Source organism: Morchella sextelata (assembly GCF_020137385.1).
Source record: "Morchella sextelata strain SCLS chromosome Unknown scls_2, whole genome shotgun sequence".
Classification (NCBI taxonomy): Eukaryota; Fungi; Ascomycota; class Pezizomycetes; order Pezizales; family Morchellaceae; genus Morchella; species Morchella sextelata.
In genome coordinates, this window is record NW_025408617.1 from 1,561,504 (window position 1) to 1,580,773 (window position 19,270).

Sequence of the window (19,270 nt, forward strand, 5' to 3'; positions counted from 1 at the left end):
GAAACCGCATGAAAACTCAGCCTCACTAATATTTTTTGTCCCCTCATACACCTCCTTCCAAATTCCTCCGGTAGCCCATTTGAACCCTTAGTAAGATCCACGACCCCTTCCACGGGGCGTGAATCCACCACGAGATCCGCCTCTGGGAGTGAATCCGCCAGAGCCACCTCGTGAGCCACCACGAGGGGTGAAACCACCGCGTCCACCGCGAGGAGTAAATCCGCCCCTGCTACCGCCTCTAGGTGCACCACGGCCACCACGGGGAGCTCCACGGCCGCCTCGAGAGCCACCGCGTCCGCCAGCGGGCTTGGGGCCCCTGGGGCCGACTGCTTTTGGTTTAGGGAGGAATCTAACAAGCTTATTAGCTCGCATAGTGGGAGAACAAATGGGCGGGTGCTGACCTGTCCAAAGGCAATAACTTGTCGCCGCCAATGTAGAATTTGTCGCCCTCTTTGAAAGAAGTAGCGACGATGCCATCTTGCGGTTTGATAGTGAAATAAACCTGGTTCATAGGGCCGAGGATCTCATCGACTTTACCAATAACAGACTATAGAAATCAAATTCCTAATTGTCAATATTGTTGAAGAAAAAAGATAGTAAACTAATTTCAAGAAAATAATACCTTGTTCTCGAGGTAAATTGGCGCATTGAAGTAGGGGATCTTGGTGTTGATTGACTGGCATACAATTTCCCCTTCACAAGCGTGCATGAACTTTCCCATTTCTATTTCATGACCAATTAGCCACAAAAACACCAACTGCGGGGTGGGTTAAGGTTGGAGCACAAACCTAGGACTGTATCGGGAGGGCCAGTAGGTGCCTGGAATCCAGTACGGCCACCTACAATTTTCTATCAGCATTGTTTTCCAGGGTGAGGTTCAAACTAGAGAGAGAAAAAAGCCTTTATTCACCTCTGAAACCACCACCACCGAAAGAACCACCGCGACCACCTCTGTCACCGCCTCCTCTACCGCCACGGAATCCTCCTCTGCTCATTTTGAAAAATTGGTACTAGGGTCGAGGGAGGTAGGTGAAGCTGACTAGTGGGTTCTGTTGGAGGGAATTGAGGTTGACGTTAACGTTGGAACGAGAGGCTCTTGTCAAAGGTTTGGAGTCGCAGATGAAAATTGCGGGTATGGTGCCAAGAGACAAGGTACTAGTATTGAGTGGCTAGAGAAAAACATGCATTGTGGCTTGTGACTGCATCAAAAGGGTTTATTGTGGCTAGTGAATAGTGAAACAACGATTCATACATGCATCTAGCTTCATAGGGGCACGTCTCAGTTGACACCAGCAGAGACGAGTGTGGCTGAACAGCACCTCGATTCGGCTGACAAAACACCCTCCATGCGGCTCTGCGGGATCTGGGCGCTTATCGTCTTCACCATTCATAGAACTGCCACAGTCGAGCCCTCACTTAGGTTGCAGCAAGCAGCCAGCAGCCCAACAGCAGCAAGCAGCCAGCCAGCCAGCCCCACCATCCTATCTAGCTCAGATATACGGCTGTAACAACTCTTTCCCTCCCCCACCCCCGCATTATGAACCGCACATTTGTCTACTCACGCATCAACGGCATCAATATCAAATTCGACCTCACATTCCCGAGTGTCGGAGAGCCTACAAGTAGTCATGGCAGAACGGGTGCGGCCAAGAAGACCATCGCTCTTCTGATGAAGAGAGTAAACCAGATGATAGAGGGACAATCTACGAACTCTGCCCCTGCTGGTCCTGTACGCATACCTGCTGTTGTATTCTTTCATGGGGGTGGCTTAACTGCCGGGAATCGAGAGTTTTTCCCAAGGGATTTCAAGGGTATGTTCAATATGTTCTTTTTGTTCGAGCGGTGGTATGGTGGTAGTTCTTGGTAGGCCGGCCGTTGTTTCTCCGGTAGCTTCTACAGTTGCTCCTACCACTGCTAGCACTACATGTACCTCCTACCACCACTCATGCTACGCTACCGCTGCAGCATACCTTCTACTACTACCAGAATGCTATCACTACACCTCCTACCTACTACCACTACTACTGCTGCATTTTTGGAAAGTTTATTGGTTGGTTGACACAATCACCTGCCCCTCTCTCCCCAGCCGATGTTCTCGCCCAGGGAATAGCCTTCATCTCAGCCGATTACCGTCTTCTCTTTCCATGCACAGCGCATGATATCCTTGTCGACGTTAGAACTCTTTTTGCCTTCATAGGGGAGCAACTCAACCCTGCTCTATCATCTTCCAGTTATCCCGGCGACCCTTTCAACTTCCATATTTCTCCCGATCATCTTGCTGTTGCTGGAGCAAGTGCAGGTGCATACCCTGCACGCCTCGCTGCACTCTACGCAAATCCCAAGCCAAAATGTTTCTTCTCTCTCTATGGCACTGGAGGGAATTTACTAGACCCGTTCTATCTGAGAACTCCTGATGCCGCACAAGGTGACTTGGATATCGGAACAAACGCCCGCTTTATGTCCCCCGGTGGTCTCGAAGCTAGAGATACTGTCGCGCCGATCGCCGACTGTCCAATGGGCTTTGATGACACCACACGCTCTATTCCTGGATACGCCGACCGACTCTTAACCCTCTACGTAACATTGCTCAAATCAGGAAGATACCTAGACTTCCTCACAGGCGTTGAAGGACTTGGGCAGCGCCTTCGTACGGCTGCAATCAGATCCGGGGTCCCAGTAAACGATGAAAGCTACGATTGGGAACGTATTGTGGATGCAATTCCACCTGAAGCGAACTGTTTATTTCCCCAACTTCACATTTCCAACACCTTTCCGCCGTCATATTTAATCCATGGCAACCAGGATAGGGCAGTTCCAGTTAGCGAGACAACTGAGTGTGACCGCATGCTAAGGGAAGCTGGCGTAAGAAGTGAAATGGTCATTGCGAATGGCCTTGGCCATACATTCGATCAGCATATGGGATCCGATGGATGGCAGAGATACGCAGGTGGGGTGGTGCCTTTCTTACTGGAGTATATCGCAACGGAAGGGATGGAGACGGAGAGTGCCGACGGTAGATGACAATCGGAACTGGAAGGGGTTTATGGAAACTGTGATGCGGGGGTAAGGCAAAGACATCTTTATCCCCCATAATTTACCTTTTTCTCGCATCTTTTCTTATATCCATGAAATGACCACCACATTAAATATCATATCAGTTCTCACGAACGTGGAAATGGTGGCATTAATAGTCTGGATGGCTTGATATTGGGTATGGGGTGGATATTTCTGCTAGCTATCTACCGAGGGTTCTTTGTCAATATGGTGGGGAATTTCGATTTTTTTGGTCCTTTATTTCCTTTTTCGCTGGCCTCATTACTGGCCATTTTCTTTAACTGGATTTCCACGGGAGCGGAAACGAATTTCCTGGGCGAACACAGGTAATGAAGAATACACGGGTGTAGGCCCGAGAGTGGCTATTCTTGATGATCGAGTATATAAGTCATTTTATTCGATCTCGCCAGGCAAGCTATGGTACCCATTATCTAGATCTTGAGAGTTTAGGTCTTCATGCCTAAAGCACAGAGTTTTGAGAGGCGCCTTTCTTGGATTAGATTTCTCTTGCTACATACATCTCTTATTAAGATGGAATATTGAGTCGAGCCATTGGATTGAGTTTTAAACGCCAATCTGTATCCCCTTCAATAAGAGAACCAATTTACGTCATTGTGTAACCATAATTTCTTGACAAGCCTTCCCCAGATTAATGCGTAAAACGCGGGTAAGCTTTACAGGTTGGCTTACTACGTTTTCAGTAGTAAGAGTTGTGGTATTTACTTGCTCCTGGCTTGCCTCATGGTTGCTCGAATATAAGTGGCATTGTATATATCCAATAGTTTTCCTACCAATCCCAAGTTTGAAGGCTAAACAGGATCAACCAGTCAGTGCTTCAAAGGACAGAAAAAGTCTAAGTCCGAAAGGTTAAGAAAGACAAGTAGAGTTTCTGAAAAAACGAAAAAGGAGAAGGGAGGCATGCTTAACAACAACAGGATAGTGATGAATACTAGACCTACAACTGTTGAATTAATGCCACAGTATGTATGGAGGATTAGTGTAGGCTAGCGCAGGGCAATTGTTCACTACATACATATGTATATACTTACATACACTTAATGTGAAGGGTGTATATCGTAAGATTAGAGCCTAGAGAAATGCCGTTCAATTATATATAGGTAGATGAGGCGACTAGGGTAGGATATAATTGCAGTAAAATTAGTAGACGAGCGAGGTAGAGGATCAGGGTATCCGTATATTTTATCCTTTTTAGAGTACCAAATAGTGAGGCTTGGACGCGAGTGATATCTCATGTTTTAAATCATGTCTAACCGTGTTGCCGAGGGAATGCCGTTCGTCAACCCTGAGGGTGGGTGGGAGATTCCCCGCTCGCAGTAGATGTCACTCAGTTTACCCAATTCACATTCCACCGTAGCTCTAAAAAAAAACAGAAATGGGCGAGTTTTTATAATTGTACAGCTGAGGTATGATACAATTAATGAATTAAAAAAAAAAAAAAAAAACGATTCAGGTATGAATCACAAGGTATCACTCGCGGTTATTTATCGCCAAGACCACGAAAAAAATGTCGCCTGATTAGCAATTAGCTAACCAGCAAGGCTGTGCGCTGTCATTTAAAGCGTAAAGAAACATCTATCCAGATTTATTCTCTTGGAGAAATGGTATTTTTACGGAGGAGGGAAAGTCTCTGGGTGTGGATGATTCAGTAGAGTCAGGCCGAATTAATCCAATAGAGAATATTTAGGTGAAGACCTATGGGTTTGTGCTACCGTAGACTTGCATGGCTAGGAAAACAACATATATACTGTGCGTGGTTGATAGGGGCCGGAGGGACCCCATCCCTATCAATGGGCGCATGCAGCAGTACTCAGCAATAATATATATAAAACAAACTATAGTACTAATTGAGGGTTTTTGATATGGCGGCGGCCTTACACCGCAGTGCACTCATATCTATGACCATTTCATTCAACTTACTGGCACAGAAATGAATATGTGATCAACGAAAGCAGCTCATAAGAAACTGTGATATCTTAAAAAAGTTATTATACACATCCCATTGAAAGAAAACGCCAAACTTTTATATATCATTAAAGGCCAAACAACCTCCTTTATTCCAGACCTTCAAACTCCGCATCTCCTTCTTTCTCGCTCTCTTTTCTTCTCCTCTTGACTTCCTCAACCAACTCTTTCCACTCCGCTTCTTTTTGTTTTTCTTCAGGCGCCATCTTATTCTGGCGTTCCGCCTCTCTCTTCTTACCTCTCTTCTCTCTTCGAGCTTCCCTTACGTCTGCCGCATCCGTCTTCTCAGACCATGCCTCAGTCCTCTTCCGTTTCTTGTCCTTGTCGCTCTGGTGTACCTTTGAGTATTCCGGGGCACCAGTTTCCGCGGCGACTGCGAGTGCTTCAAGCCGTGCCTTCTCCTTGACTTTATCGCGGTACGCAAAAGTCGACATCTAAACACTATTAGCCGCTGATTCAAGAAAACAAGTCTAAGAGGACCTACATCAACTTCCACGCCCAATACAACCTTCTCCACGCCTTCAGCTCTCAACTCCGGCATTTTCGGCATCCTTAACAACGCAAAAGCCTCCGCCAAGTCTTTCCACTCAATGTCCTTCACCCTGAATATACTCGCAGTCTGGTGTTTACTATGTGCTCTAACATGCGACACAAACGCTTTCATGCCCTTCTCATGGAGCGCCCTATCTCGCAGCACCACAGCCCTCATCTTCTGCACTACTTCTGCAGTCTCTTCTTCAGTTGGATTTTCGGCGTCATATGAGTCTTGGATAAGCGCGAGTGGCACAACAGGGGTCTTCCGCACTTCTAGAAAGTCGATGTAGCCCTCTTCACGGCCCCGGGAGAGGAAGATGACTGCAAGACCCTTACGGCCGGCACGACCGGCACGGCCGCAACGGTGAAGGAAGACTTTAGGATCTGTGGGGGGATCAATCTGAATGACAAGGTCGACTTCGGGGATATCAAGCCCACGAGCTGCAAGGTCTGTAGTCAGTAGAATTGATGGCGAGGCCGAGGAGGTAAATTGCGCAAAGTTAGTTTGGCGGATCTTTGGTGATTGCTTTCCATGTAGAGGAACAATAGTATAGCCTCCCGATTTACTCTTTGGTCCCGGAAGAATAGCAGGGAAGAGTGAGGCGAAGTAGTCGACGGAGACGCAATTGGAGAGGTATATTATCGTTTTCTGAGGCAGATTCGTAACCGGGAATAGGCCTGATGTGGGGGAGAGAATGCGCTGGATGTGGACCAGCCTCTGTCTAGGGGTTGCTAGGATATATGTCATTGCTAAACTTGCTGGTGTTCGTTTTTCCTTCTTCGCAGTATGTACTTTAACAGCGATCTTGACCGGGTTTCGGAGTCCGGTTCTAACAAGACTGCCGACGACTGCGTCACTGACAGATGCACTGAATAGCCCTGTTCTTCGCTGCTTAGGCAGACGAGAAATGATTTTTGTGAGGGTTTCTTTAAAACCCAGATCAAGAAGACGATCTGCCTCGTCCAGAACTAATGTCTCAAAAGAGTCGGTAGTGCACAAAACATGCTGTGATGCTAGTAGCTCATTAAGGCGTCCCGGAGTTCCAATGAGAAAGTTCGGCGACTGCTGCAGAAAAGTTTTAAGGTCTTGCGCCGGGGGTGTAGTTCCACCTAGTAATAGAAGTGGTGTAATCCTCGTCGCCGAAGGGTCGGCCTCGGCACCCTCCTTCGAAGCTGAGGGCGCATGGAAGGCTAATAGTGACTTCAAAACCGAGTGTATTTGAGTTGCCAATTCCCGAGTGGGCGAAACAACAATTGCACCAACGTGATTCTTCTTTTGGGGTTCTCCGCGTAGAAGGCGCTCTACAATGGGGATTAGAAATGCGAGTGTTTTACCACTCCCGGTGACGGCTTCGACGACAACGTCCTTATTACCCATGAATAGCGGAATAGTCGAGGCCTGTACTGGTGTCATTTTTGAAAACCCCATGCTATTCACAGCGTCGAGGACCCAGGGTGACAGTTGAGGCTTGAGCGACTGCCATGATTGCTTTGCGGGCGTCTCTGACGGTGGGGCATCTTCAGTGGTAGGAGGTTCGGTTTGGGGGGTCTCTGTAGCCGTAGGCTTTTGTTTTAGAGGCTTCTGCTTTTGTTTTGGCTTCTTTTCTGTAGCTGAGGCCGGCATTTAATTAGTCGGTGGACCTGATTTTCACCAGCGGAGGATTGAATATGGAGGATTTATTTTTTATTACACCCTAATAAATTAGCTAGTAAAGACCCTCGGTAGGGTAATTCCTCCCACACTCATCCACTCTTTTCAATTAGTGGGGCTTTCATACAGTCTTGGCGATACAAACCGAATTTCAATTTCAACCTCGAAATATCATTTGGTTCAAACACTCCCCCCCCCAATACCCGCCATGAACGCTCGTGTAGCACTACGGTGGGCTGGCCGACCCTCACTCGGACCCATCGCTACCTCAATTCCTACTCTTCTGACCTTCCAGCGCCATAAATCCAGTGGCTGGTTCGGTTTTGGTGGTAGCAAAGATGAGCGCAAAGCACCAGCAGCAGCTCCGGAGTCCGAAATTTCAATTGCCGACGCGCAGTTACAACGCGGAGATCTTGCAGGAAATACCCTTTTTGACCAGGAGGAAATGACCGAAGGCGGCTTTCCCGTCCTCCCAGTTGTCAACCCGCTCATTATCGACCCGGAGCGTCACAAGTGGACATGGCCGAAGCGCGCCGACGCCCGCGAGCATCGTCGCCGCGGAAGGCTTTCGAAGAAAGAGCAGATCATGCAGACGGAGAAGGAGCTACTGGCAAAGTCACACATGTTCAAGACGTCACTGAAGAAGCTTGGTCCTATTGCGAGGCAGATCGCTGGCAAGAGTTTGGACCATGCAATTACGCAGATGAAGTTCTCGCCGAAGAAGGCGGCCAGGGATGTACTGGGACACTTGAAGCAGGCAAAGAACGAGGCTATTCTCCACAGGCGTATGGACCCTGGGCAGACATATATTGAGCAGGCGTGGGTTGGGAGGGGGCCTTTTGAATTCGCGTCGAGTCATAGGGCGAAGGGACGGATCGATAGGCTGAGGCTGCCGTATACCAGTTAGTCAACCCCCAAAATGAGAGGTGTTTCTAAGTCTTGGTCGTGTGATTGCGCACTAATGAGATGCTTTTGTTTTTGTTTTGAATAGGTCTTACGGTTGTCCTGAAAGAAGAGAAAACGAGAATCCGGATCATGAAGGAGAAGGAGGAGAAATATATGCGAAAGAAACCGTGGGTACAGCTCCCGAGTAGGGCTATCTACGGCCAAACGCAGTATTACAGGTGGTAAAGGAAGTAAACATAGTAAAGGATCTTGTACATTTGCATTAGGGTGAGAATAAGTCTTCTAGTGCGGAAGAAAAATCCTGTATCATATTTATAAAGTGACTTTGCGTTTACTCCAAAATCTAACAATTAAGCCCACAGTATGTGTATTTGATGAATCATAATTTATGATTCTAAAACTTTCAAAGGTGGTTCTATGGGGATTAAAGTTGTAGCATACATGTAGGAAGTGAATGAGAATATACATTCAAAACTTCGTGAGATTTTAGTTCCTGTTGGATTTGTGAGGTAGAGAAACATGATGTTGATGAACGGAAAATTGTTATGGTTGGGTGTTTCTGTTGAGCCTATATGGGATTTCGAATAAAGTACAATGACGGATTCAATTATAGATCCATTAGGCCTGCCCTAAAAGAGAATGGCTTGGCGTCATTATTAGGTTTCGTACCATGTATTAATTACCGTGCAGAGAAGGCTGACTAGTACTAATACGTGTTGGAGAATGCGACCCGAGCTGGTAGGATAATAACTTCTGTGATTGTTCCAATATCTGCAACTGTAGATCTCAGCCCTGTCTCCGATATCATGCAGTCAGATATACCATATTCAAGGCAATACTAATCCTACTAATCGATCATTGGTTTGACGTAATCTTCACTTTCTATTAAACTGTAATTGCAACTCTACAATTAATTAAGAACTTATTCCCTTTTAGAATTAAAAGCTAAATTCAATTCGTTTGAAAAAACCGTAAACCTTTTTTCCCATGCACTTATTACTTTTGTTTATTTAAAAGAAAAGAACTCCCGAGTGACCATTCATGATTCACTCTATGTGAAACCTAAAATATCACTCAAGCCTTAACAGCCTTCCTCTCGAACGCCAGCAAATTCTCCCCTTCAGTACTTTCCACAGGTACGAAGCCACACTTTCCCAACACCTTGACGCTTGCCCCATTTCCTGCTTTCACCTTGGCACCGATGACACCATCCCCACCGTACGTCTCCAACCACTTTCCCAAAGCTTCACTGGCATAACCTCTGCCCCAGAATTCCTCCACGAATATATATCCGACTTCGGAGTCGGTGCGGAAGCACCCAACGATACCAATCATACGAGACGATTCTTTCAAGAAGACACCGTAGTTGCGAGAGGATGGATTTTTCAATAGGAGAATCTCAAGCCATGTTTGACTCTGCGATAGAGTAGAACAATTGCCATAGGTGCTGTATTGTACATTTATATCAGAACCTGAAAGACTATATCATTCTAGATAGGGATGGGAATGGTGAATGTTCTTACGTCCACTTAGTGGCATTTGGGTTGGACCAAATTCTGTGGAAATCATGCAGGTTTGAAGCCTGAAGCTCTCTGAGCTGAATACGGTTCTTGGGAATATAAGACATCATGTTTATGATATTTTAGTTGATGAATTTGTGAAATTAGACGATTGTAGGTAGAGTGTAATGGAGAGGTGCTGAGATGGAGGGGATAAAGAAGCTCTGAGTGACGGCGGAATATATAGTTGAGCTAGAGCTAGCAGTGCGCTAATGTGGGTTGTGGTAATCTTCTTACTACTGTATCCTGATAATTCCCGGGGGTGCACAGCTTATATAACGTTTACGATACGGGAATTCAATGGAAACCCCACAACTCATCAGAACGGGGTAATTTAGCCGGATCCGAATGGACATATAGATAAGTACATGTATGTACATGTACCTTTGATACGTATTTTTACTATGCAAGTTCAACATACAGGATACAAGTAATTGCAGTACATATATCAATCATGGAAGGGTGCATACAGGTACCTAAATTACATGTACGTGTATACATGTGGTTACAATTGTCTAGCACTACATGTATTATTTCAGGATAAGCCAATCACATATCGATTCGCCCCCTTGTTACCTGGCGCATCTCTTTCTATGTGGGCCAGTATTATGTATGCAGTACACTGTAATACGCCCGGGCACCCATTAATAAGTGAAACGAAGTTATCTTTCCCTACTTGCTATTCCCAACTCCTCTGAACTCTGTACTCCGACCTAAAGATAATGAATACGTATACTTACATCAAACGAAAACGCTGCTTGAAGTCTATAAGAATATCGGTATATCTACACTCTAACTACGATGCAATCTGACACGCCCTACCGGGTCAGACCTATAGAACTGCCAATGCTCTATTTAAAACATCTACCAACTCCTCCGTTTCCTCTAAACCAACACTGATTCTTATGAGATCACTCGCCACCCCAAACTGAGCAGCCCAATCTAACTCCCCATAATGCGCAAGAAGCGTGTATGGGGAAGCTAGTGTGAAGTTTGTCCCAAGACTTGGACCCTTCGAAACTTCCATTGTATCAAATACGGCAATCGCATCTTCACGGCTGTAAAATATCACGCTAAGGAGACCTCCGTACCCGCCATTTTCGCAACGGCAATTGTCATAATAAGGTTTCGTAGGCGAATACTTTGGATAGTATACTTCTTTCACTATCGGAGAAAAATGAAAGATTAGTTGAGTAGAGGCATTTAAAGGATTGTAGAGGTTACCCCGTGGATGTTGCCTGAGTAAATCACTGATAGTTTCGGCGTTTTTATTAATACGCGCGATCCGAGAAACAAAGTCACGGCTATTTCTTTCCAGAAACAATGCGTCCTCGCCCCAGTAATTATCTTCGAATTCAGTGTTCAAAGTCTGTTTAAGCTGTTGATAATAACGGCCCTTAGGATTCAAGACAGAACTAATTTTGGTAAGCAGAGTATTACAAAATCTAATAATTGTTCAAGAAGACTAACCTGCCACCCATGACGTTAGAGTCACCACTAAAGACTTTCGTCAAACTGCTGACCACCACGTCCGCATACGGAAGCACATTGACATTGAGGAAGTTCCCCACTGTTTCATCGATAACAACCGCAAAGTTGTATTTATCGGCCAGTTCTCGAATCCGCACCAGATTGGGCGCTTTAAGTAACGGATTTGAAGGAAACTCGCAGAATAAGGCTAGTATTTCTTCTCCGGACTCACATTTAGCTTGCAAATCATCTAGATCTTCCTGGGACCCATTGCCGTAGAAGTAACAGCCCGGCCCGAATTTTTGGAGAATTTTGAGTGTATCGATGTATGGGAATCTGCATTAGGTGTTAGAAATCCAAGGCAGTTCATGAAAAAGTACATTTCATACCCATAGGAAACACTCTTCTTATGTCCTAATGCTGACATCAAAAACCTATGAGTGTTGAATATCGCACTCATTCCGGTTGGGTGCAAATACACATCATTCTCTGAAAATCCTCCCTCAAGTCTTCCACCCTCATCCGACTGCTCTAGAGCATCCTTAAGTGCTAAGTTTGACTTTAAAGTGCCTGCAATCCTTCTACGAATAGCTAACTTTGCATTCTCGATGAATGCGACGTCAAGGTTGCGCCCAAAGCGCTCCTCAACATATGTGGAACTGTCTTCGCCAATTTCCCCATTTAGATCGCTCTGAGAATGCACTTTAGCATCAACCCTAGGCAGGCGCGAGTAGCGCTTCGGCCCTTTTGGGGCTAGGGGTGGAGTAGGATGGTTATCTTCGAGCTCAGCGGCCAAGCTCTTCTCAACCAATGACCCTTCCTCAAATTCTCTCTGACAGAACTCTGCCCTACGGCTTGAGACCCCATCACCACTATGCTGCCAGAACTCCTTGGCGCATTTAAACTCCTCTGTAGGGAATAGTACTGTACATAGGTCTGACCAAATTGGAGTTTCCGAATCTTTAGGTGTTTTGGGATTCTTTGATTTGTTGTAGACAAGCTCAATGACCCTGACATTTGGCGCAGGGATAGTTTTAGATCTCTGTTTAATGAACTGTTTACATTGTTTAGCAACCCCAGGAGAGGGGAAAAGCATGGCATCTTCGTCCGGTTGACCGAACTTCTGGAGGATTGATTGTACAAGTTTCTGGATACTCTTATGGATGTAGAATCTAGAGGTTTTTTTTTTGTTAATCTGGGACAATTGATCAAACTCATAGTATGCCAGTTCTGGAGGGTATATTTATGAGAAGTATAAATGATAGATTGCCAACCTTGGATATCCAGTCTTCATTTTACTCATGACCCATTCTTGACCCTCTTCGTACCCAACATTTGCTCTCCATGTTGGTAGCGACACACTTACTGCCTAGATTTACTATGTGAGTCCTAGAAATACAACGGTGTAGCTGGATAGAGCAGTACAACGACTTACGTGTGGTGTATCGGCGGGTATAGCTGCGCCAACAATTGCATGCGCAGGGAGCATCGTGATGGTTTAAAACTTGAATTGATTTAGAGAAACTTTCTAAAAAAAAAATCTGAGGATATATACGAGATGCAACAGAGATCCTGGATCGTTGTCCTTGTGGGGAAGAACGGACGTGTGGCTTTTATGCGACAAAATACATCCTTTCCTTTATCAGAGGTCCAAATGCGCTAGAGTTCAAAGAAGTTACCCGGTCGTAGGGCTCTGTCACTGGTCTTGATGCTTGGAACACACAGCTTCCTCTATAGCTCGAGAGCGCCGGAGATACTCAATTGGCCTTAGATTTCTCAAGCAATCTCGGAGAACCACTCTTTGGGAGGACTGTTAACACCACAATGTCATTTCTTTTCAGATCCTTTCGACGGTCCCAGATTACTAGCTCTTACGTTCGTGGAGGAGGTATTAGATCCATTTCGACACTCCCGAATAATCCACATATCGTATTTCCCCTCTCATTTTAGTTGCTAGAATCATGTAGATATAGAGCTATTGCTAAAGAGTCATTTAGTATGTAATTCCATCATCAAATGGCAAAATCCTTTCTTTGCTTCCAACAGACCCTCCCACCCCCGAACTTTCCATCGGAACTACAACTTCTATCCCGCCAACGCCGGATACTTTCACAGAAAATCGCAATTTTCTCAAAATCTTACAATTAGTTCTCCGGAAAAATGTATACTTTGATCCAGTGGTGATAGCTTCAGCGGGAACATATGCTTCACCCGGTGGAGCATCTATATTTGGCGCACGGAAACGGCGGGCTACACCTGTCTCAAATGATGGCGGTGGCGCAGGAGGTGCAAACAATCAAGGCGGGGCGGGTAGTGGTGGTGTAGGGGGGTATGTACATGTATCTGATACCAGAAACCCACCGGCATTTGGAAGGATTCCCGATCCAGAGGATATTTTCGGAAGTGTATTGGTGGACGGGAATGGGCAAATTCAGCAAGAAGGATACGAGGAGTGTAGTTCGTACAGGCTGGTTACAAACGAGGGCATGTGAGTCTACCTATTCCCTACTCTTTTGGGTATAGGAGGGTTTTGCTAATTGCTTAGACTTGGGCTGAGTGATTACTTGAGAGGGAAGCTTATTGAGGAATTGAAAGACGAGGAAAGAATGCTGCGAGCACACGGCTGAAATTTATTTAAATAAAATCTCACTCCTTATCACCAGGCGCTCAGGAAAACAAAATATACATGTATGTTTGCCACGCTTAAATGGCAGCACTACCACATATAGATACAAGCTCCTGAATTTCTCAGAGCCACGCATGACCATTATTACACTCGAGTGATGAATCGTGATTTAAACATCACAATTTTCTTGTATAACTACGTTGAATTCTATATTCACTACTAGATGATGATGGATTCTATATGATAGCGGACAGGGATTATTTGCGGTATAATCGAGTATGGCGTTGTCAAAGACCAGTTCTTCCATTGGCCTCAAATCCTTGCCCACCATCAAATAGTATCCGTGGTCACCTCGTGAGTGTGAGTGAGTGAGTGTAGCACCCTATCTTGACATTCTTGAAGGATTATGCGCTCTTCTGTCTATAAAAGCTGAAAAGAGCACGCAAATCGATGGTAAGCACATGTTTAGGCACGAGCTCAAAACGCACCCCCACAGGTCTCTTCAAGTAATCAATTCTTTTGTGGAGTCTGATTTTACGAGTGATTTCTCATGATCATGTGCTAATAGAGTTCAAGCACCCTAAAGTATTGCATTAAATTATCAAATCACTTCTCGTTTTGGGATAAGTAGGTGGCCGTGATATCCAGAGTAAGCTATACTTATTCCCACGAGTACCTTGATCATAATTCGCCAAGCGTATTGCAATACCAGCTGCTGCTCCTATCATTTACGGGGCGTATTATATATAGGTGTCGAAAGAAAGTGATATTTAAAACCGACGTCCCAAACTCCGTGTTGTCGCTGGAAATGTATGCATCGCTCGGTATCATCTTACAATGGCGCCGAAACGGCGGAAACGGCACCCGCAAGGTTGAAGGCTGCCCGATTGGTGATTACTACATCGACAGGATATTTCCAAGTCATGAATTTCGCCCATGCTATTGGTGAAACCGGGTTAGTAAGTTTTTAACAGGAAGCGACTCCAAAACACGAGAAAAACATACTCCAGTATGCAGTCCTTCGCCCAACCCATTTGCCGAAGAAAGGCACAATGACCATGCGCATCAATAGCTCCAACTGCCTCAGGCTTTCCTGCCACTCCTCCTCCGCATCGTTGTAACCGCCATCGCTGTCGCTGTCGCTGCCATTTTCGGATACCGAGGATAACGCGGAATCGTGGGACGGAGTTGGAGGGGGGATTTCGATCATAGAGGCACTACCCTCAAGGGAGGAAACAGAGGTATCGGGAGTGTAAGCATACCCTTCCAAGTCCGAATCGGAAGTAAATGATTCTGACATGATAAACAGTTCAAAAAAGTGGCTGAGTAGGCAGAGGTGACTTTGCTTATCTATCCACTTTTTCGAGTGTTGTTTGAGTTGATTACCGGTATGTACTGTTCGGATGGAATTGGTAAGGTCGAATGCATGTGGGGGAACAACGTAGTGCGCCAAGCGATCGACAACCTGCGTAGCCGTGGTTGACTCAGCAAGAAGATGTCACCGCAGGTGCTGTGAAGTTTGTCAGGGGGCGTACTTATCATACCATACAGCACCTATCGAGAAAAGTCGCCGCCCTCTCGCTCCCTCCACGTCTCAAAAGATTTCTTGTGTCGCGCAGCCCCCCGCGTTATCACCAGTATTCTAACGAAACTCTCACTTGTTAATATCTTTCCACTCATCAGAAGTCAGACACCTCGTCTGTCACACGCGTACCGAACAGTATTAAGAGAGGAGCAATGGCGAAGAAGAAGAAGAGGTCAAATCCCGAAGTCGAGGAGCTCCTCGCGCGACCATGGTGCTATTATTGTGAACGCGACTTTGACGATTTGAAAATTTTAATCGCCCATCAAAAGGCTAAACATTATAAATGCGAAAAATGCGGCAGAAGATTGAATACTGCTGGTGGTAAGTCGTGCCTTTCCATTTGAATAGAGCGCTCTTTTTAACTGTTGTTTAGGCTTGCGGGTTCATATGGAACAAGTCCACAAAGAACAACTTGAGGCTGTTGACAATGCGATTCCTGGGCGCGAATCTATCGATCTTGAGATTTTTGGCACCGAGGGGATCCCCGAGTCAGAAGTCGCAGCCCATAACCAGCGGATTTTGTCGGCTTTTGCCCAGCGAGAAGCTGATCGCCGCGCTGGTTCAGGACAACCTGGTGCTGGATCTAAAAGGCCCAAAATCGACATATCAAAGGATCTTGACCCTGATGAAATCAAAAAGAAGCTCGAAGCTCACAAAAAGGCGATGGCAGCAGCAGCACAAGGTACAAGTGGTAACGGCGCGGTCCCCGGGCCCCAAAGCCCTGGTAGAAGCGCGAGTCCAGGCCAGGGAGCTTATGAGGTCCAAGGATCTCCTCCTCAGGGAGCTTATGTGGGTTCTTTTCATTTTTCATATGTTCGCAGACCTATATTCAACCTATAAGCCTATCGATATAAGAATTACTAACTCTGTATTAGCCTCAGGTACAAGCTACTAGTCCACCACCGTTCCAACAGGGTGTTTATCCCATTCCACAGGCACCTGGACCATATCCCGCCCCAACTTATCCGCCACAAAACCAAGGACCTTTCCCTCCAGCTGCATACGGCCAACCACCCTTCCCACAGCAGCCGATGCAATTTGGTCGTGGGGGTGGGCCACCAGCGTCCTTTAATGGCTTTCAGCCGCAGCACCCGCAACATCCATCTTTCACGCACAATCCGGGTGGCTTCAATCCACCTCAGCATAATCAATTCCAGCAAGGACCTCCACCTCATGTACAACACCCACAACACCCACAACGCCATCAAGTTCCTCCAGTCCCACCTTCCCTCCCACAGGCCCACCAAATACCGGGACTGCCCCCTAGGCCTAATGCCCCAGGACTGCCTCCTCGTCCTAACTTTAATAACCCTGGTATGGTTGGCATGAATAATGGCGGGTTCGGTCGAGGTGGTCCTAGTGGCAGTGGAGGAGGAGGTTGGAACCAGCCTCCTGCACATCAGCAACAGCAGGGTGGATTTGGTGGCCCAGGCGCGTATGTTCCTCCTCCACAAGGACCTTCACAGCAGTTTGGTCAGCCGCAGCAACCGCAGCCGTTCTCCCCCCACCAGCCGCATTCTCAACAACAATTTGGTGGCTTCGGTGCTACAATGCAGCACCATCAACACCAACCGCATGCGCAGAATAATGGATCAGCAATGGGCCACCAGGGAAGAAATGACAGCTCTGCATCTTTGACAGCAACAGGTGTCGAGGGTGTTAAAATGGAAAGTCCAGATACAAGTACGTCAAACGTTATTGTGCCACCGACAGAGAAGAAGAAAGATGAGAAGCCTAAAAGAGAGACGAAAATGGTTTACGGTGATAATGAAATTAGTCCGGTAAGTTAACTGAACATGCTTCGTGGTACTCCCAAATTTTCTGACAACAGCTACTTATATCGTTTTTGCATTTTACAGGAAGAAAAGAGAGCTTTGCTACCGAGGTATGAGTACCATCCTCCCAAATCGTCGGTTGAGGTTGCGACTACAGCATAAGGTGGCTCTTGACGGTGACGACAAACGGCGGATATTCCTTAATCTTCGTTCCTCTTCTTGTCCTTTTATTGCTCTTTTCTTTTGCCCCTTTGACAGTCCGCGGAAGACCGAATAACTCCGAAAACTCACCCACTCGAAACCAAGAACGACATCAGCAATACAAGAAATGAGGAAACTTAGTTCAATTTCCATTCTTTTGGATCATTTTCGGGAACGGTGGTCAGTCGTTGTTCTATCTTTTGTGTTTTTGATTCTTTTTCTTTACTCTTTTTGTGTGTGTGTGCATCTTTTTGTTTCTCGCGTGGAGTTCAGCGGTATGTGACAGACGGAAGAACGTACGAATGAGACATGGTATATGGTGCTTGCGAGGTGGGTGAAACAAAAATGGGGGTCGGGGTTGAAAGAATATCCAAGAATAAAAGTGAGCATCCTGCTTCCAGATCAGCTATCAGGACAGGGAAAGAGAGCGAGCAGGCATAGTGAGTCGACGCCAACGCGAACAAAGTCGACAAGCGAAAGCGAAAAAGAAACATTCGATATTTAGGGACGTGGCTTGCAATGGACGATGGTGTGATCGAGAACGCTGAACGGTTAGTCTCACATTGGGTCTTCAACTTACAGTTGCTTTTTTATTTCTTACCACTCTGTTTACATTATGGCTTCGTCTTGAGGTGTTCTATTGTCTTCTCTGTCACTTTAATTTATCATTTCTAGATGTTTTATAGCTGCCTTCCCCTCTTATTTCTCCTTTTCGTTTCCCAGCTTGATCTCTTTCGCGGTGCTGGTGATCCTTCCTGGTAAGTTTGGAGTAAGATGAGTTCTTATTTTCCCTGAAGTTTTGAAATTGCGTGTGTGTAAACAAGTCGTTTGTTGCTCTGTGCTGTGGAAGCTGAGTCGGCAGATCTTGAACGCAAAAGAAAAAATACTTCACGCCGCACGATTCATTACCTAGACGAAAACGAATGCGCCAGCCAGTTCGAAAGTCGAATAATTTTCTTCCTTGTAAGTTTGATTTTTCTTCTGCATACTGCTTGTTATTTTACGGTATGATGTAGGGCGTTTTTCTCGGGGGTTTAGTTCAATCAAATTACATATGTACTTCCTTAATCTTGGTGCGTTATGAATCCGTCTGCCTGCCCGCATGTAGATACATCATTCATTCACAGAGAATCACTCGCGAGTCGTTGGTATACTTTAGGTTTACACACATATAGTTACCTCGGCAAGTGGGATTTCGCTCAGGAATACCCTGTAGTTGATGTGAAACTCTCATCGGTAGCAGTAATAGTAAAAGACAAAAAAGGTGGCCAATAAACATGTTAGGGCCCGTTTGGAAGACGGGGTAACCTCTGTTGCTCCGTTTCAGACGGCCCCCAAATGGGCCTTAGATTGTCCTTCCCGACATCCCACCACTTCCCAGCTCCGAATAACAGCATCCCAGGATATACCAGAGTACAGAGTATGTACACGCATGTAGGAATGGAGTGATCATCAACACCCCCTTACCGTGATAGTTTGCGGGGGTTTGTAAAGCAAACTACAACAGGTATGCTGCCCCCGGCGCGGAAGGGCCACAGTCTACTGAAGTGAGTGATGTAAAGGCCGATGTATCCTCCCTCAGTAAGATGCCTCAGTGCTGTCCCGTGGTCCCGGCTTGACGTAATTTATTTCCTTTTTCTACCTACCAAACAAGCTTTTAGTGACATCTGATCCCTGAATGCCCCTGCACCCCGATTAGGGCCCCAGCATACCCGGAGAGGCTTACCTACGTCACCGGCCAAAACAGATAGAACCCCGCTTGCTAATATTCGTATATTATGGGCATGTGAAAACTGTCGGAGCCCAAACTATTCAATGAGTCTCTCAGCATCAATCTCGTATTTCGCAAAGAAACGGCCGTTCGTGATTATCAAAGAAAGAACCGCTTCGTTCACATCATCTGTCAGATTCAAGTCAATAGCAACA

The 19,270-nt window shown here is 46.1% G+C and overlaps 9 protein-coding genes across 9 annotated transcripts; 4 read left to right on the forward strand and 5 right to left on the reverse strand.

Annotated features, from left to right (window-relative positions):
- Positions 1-87: 87 nt before the first annotated feature.
- H6S33_005660 (uncharacterized protein) lies at positions 88-995 on the reverse strand (the record flags this gene model as incomplete). Its single annotated transcript, XM_044837030.1, has 5 exons — positions 88-349; positions 402-547; positions 623-723; positions 789-839; positions 911-995. The coding sequence occupies 5 exons, from the start codon at positions 993-995 to the stop codon at positions 88-90; spliced, it is 645 nt and encodes a 214-aa protein (XP_044698969.1).
- A 542-nt stretch (positions 996-1,537) lies between these two features.
- On the forward strand, positions 1,538-3,021 carry H6S33_005661 (uncharacterized protein; the record flags this gene model as incomplete). The annotated part of the gene is made up of 2 exons (XM_044837031.1): positions 1,538-1,811; positions 2,087-3,021. The coding sequence occupies 2 exons, from the start codon at positions 1,538-1,540 to the stop codon at positions 3,019-3,021; spliced, it is 1,209 nt and encodes a 402-aa protein (XP_044698970.1).
- Positions 3,022-5,126: 2,105 nt separating this feature from the next.
- Positions 5,127-7,195, reverse strand: H6S33_005662 (uncharacterized protein; the record flags this gene model as incomplete). Its single annotated transcript, XM_044837032.1, has 2 exons — positions 5,127-5,471; positions 5,522-7,195. The coding sequence occupies 2 exons, from the start codon at positions 7,193-7,195 to the stop codon at positions 5,127-5,129; spliced, it is 2,019 nt and encodes a 672-aa protein (XP_044698971.1).
- A 235-nt stretch (positions 7,196-7,430) lies between these two features.
- Positions 7,431-8,353, forward strand: H6S33_005663 (uncharacterized protein; the record flags this gene model as incomplete). Its single annotated transcript, XM_044837033.1, has 2 exons — positions 7,431-8,124; positions 8,214-8,353. 2 exons carry the CDS (start codon positions 7,431-7,433, stop codon positions 8,351-8,353), a joined length of 834 nt encoding a protein of 277 aa, XP_044698972.1.
- An 849-nt stretch (positions 8,354-9,202) lies between these two features.
- On the reverse strand, positions 9,203-9,758 carry H6S33_005664 (uncharacterized protein; the record flags this gene model as incomplete). Its single annotated transcript, XM_044837034.1, has 2 exons — positions 9,203-9,575; positions 9,652-9,758. The coding sequence occupies 2 exons, from the start codon at positions 9,756-9,758 to the stop codon at positions 9,203-9,205; spliced, it is 480 nt and encodes a 159-aa protein (XP_044698973.1).
- A 761-nt stretch (positions 9,759-10,519) lies between these two features.
- On the reverse strand, positions 10,520-12,646 carry H6S33_005665 (uncharacterized protein; the record flags this gene model as incomplete). Its single annotated transcript, XM_044837035.1, has 6 exons — positions 10,520-10,851; positions 10,939-11,102; positions 11,158-11,493; positions 11,547-12,329; positions 12,432-12,526; positions 12,593-12,646. The coding sequence occupies 6 exons, from the start codon at positions 12,644-12,646 to the stop codon at positions 10,520-10,522; spliced, it is 1,764 nt and encodes a 587-aa protein (XP_044698974.1).
- Positions 12,647-12,981: 335 nt separating this feature from the next.
- H6S33_005666 (uncharacterized protein) lies at positions 12,982-13,784 on the forward strand (the record flags this gene model as incomplete). The annotated part of the gene is made up of 4 exons (XM_044837037.1): positions 12,982-13,086; positions 13,155-13,486; positions 13,511-13,645; positions 13,703-13,784. The coding sequence occupies 4 exons, from the start codon at positions 12,982-12,984 to the stop codon at positions 13,782-13,784; spliced, it is 654 nt and encodes a 217-aa protein (XP_044698975.1).
- An 831-nt stretch (positions 13,785-14,615) lies between these two features.
- H6S33_005667 (uncharacterized protein) lies at positions 14,616-15,083 on the reverse strand (the record flags this gene model as incomplete). Its single annotated transcript, XM_044837038.1, has 2 exons — positions 14,616-14,722; positions 14,789-15,083. The coding sequence occupies 2 exons, from the start codon at positions 15,081-15,083 to the stop codon at positions 14,616-14,618; spliced, it is 402 nt and encodes a 133-aa protein (XP_044698976.1).
- A 437-nt stretch (positions 15,084-15,520) lies between these two features.
- Positions 15,521-17,305, forward strand: H6S33_005668 (uncharacterized protein; the record flags this gene model as incomplete). The annotated part of the gene is made up of 4 exons (XM_044837039.1): positions 15,521-15,689; positions 15,742-16,157; positions 16,244-17,149; positions 17,228-17,305. The coding sequence occupies 4 exons, from the start codon at positions 15,521-15,523 to the stop codon at positions 17,303-17,305; spliced, it is 1,569 nt and encodes a 522-aa protein (XP_044698977.1).
- Positions 17,306-19,270: the final 1,965 nt, after the last annotated feature.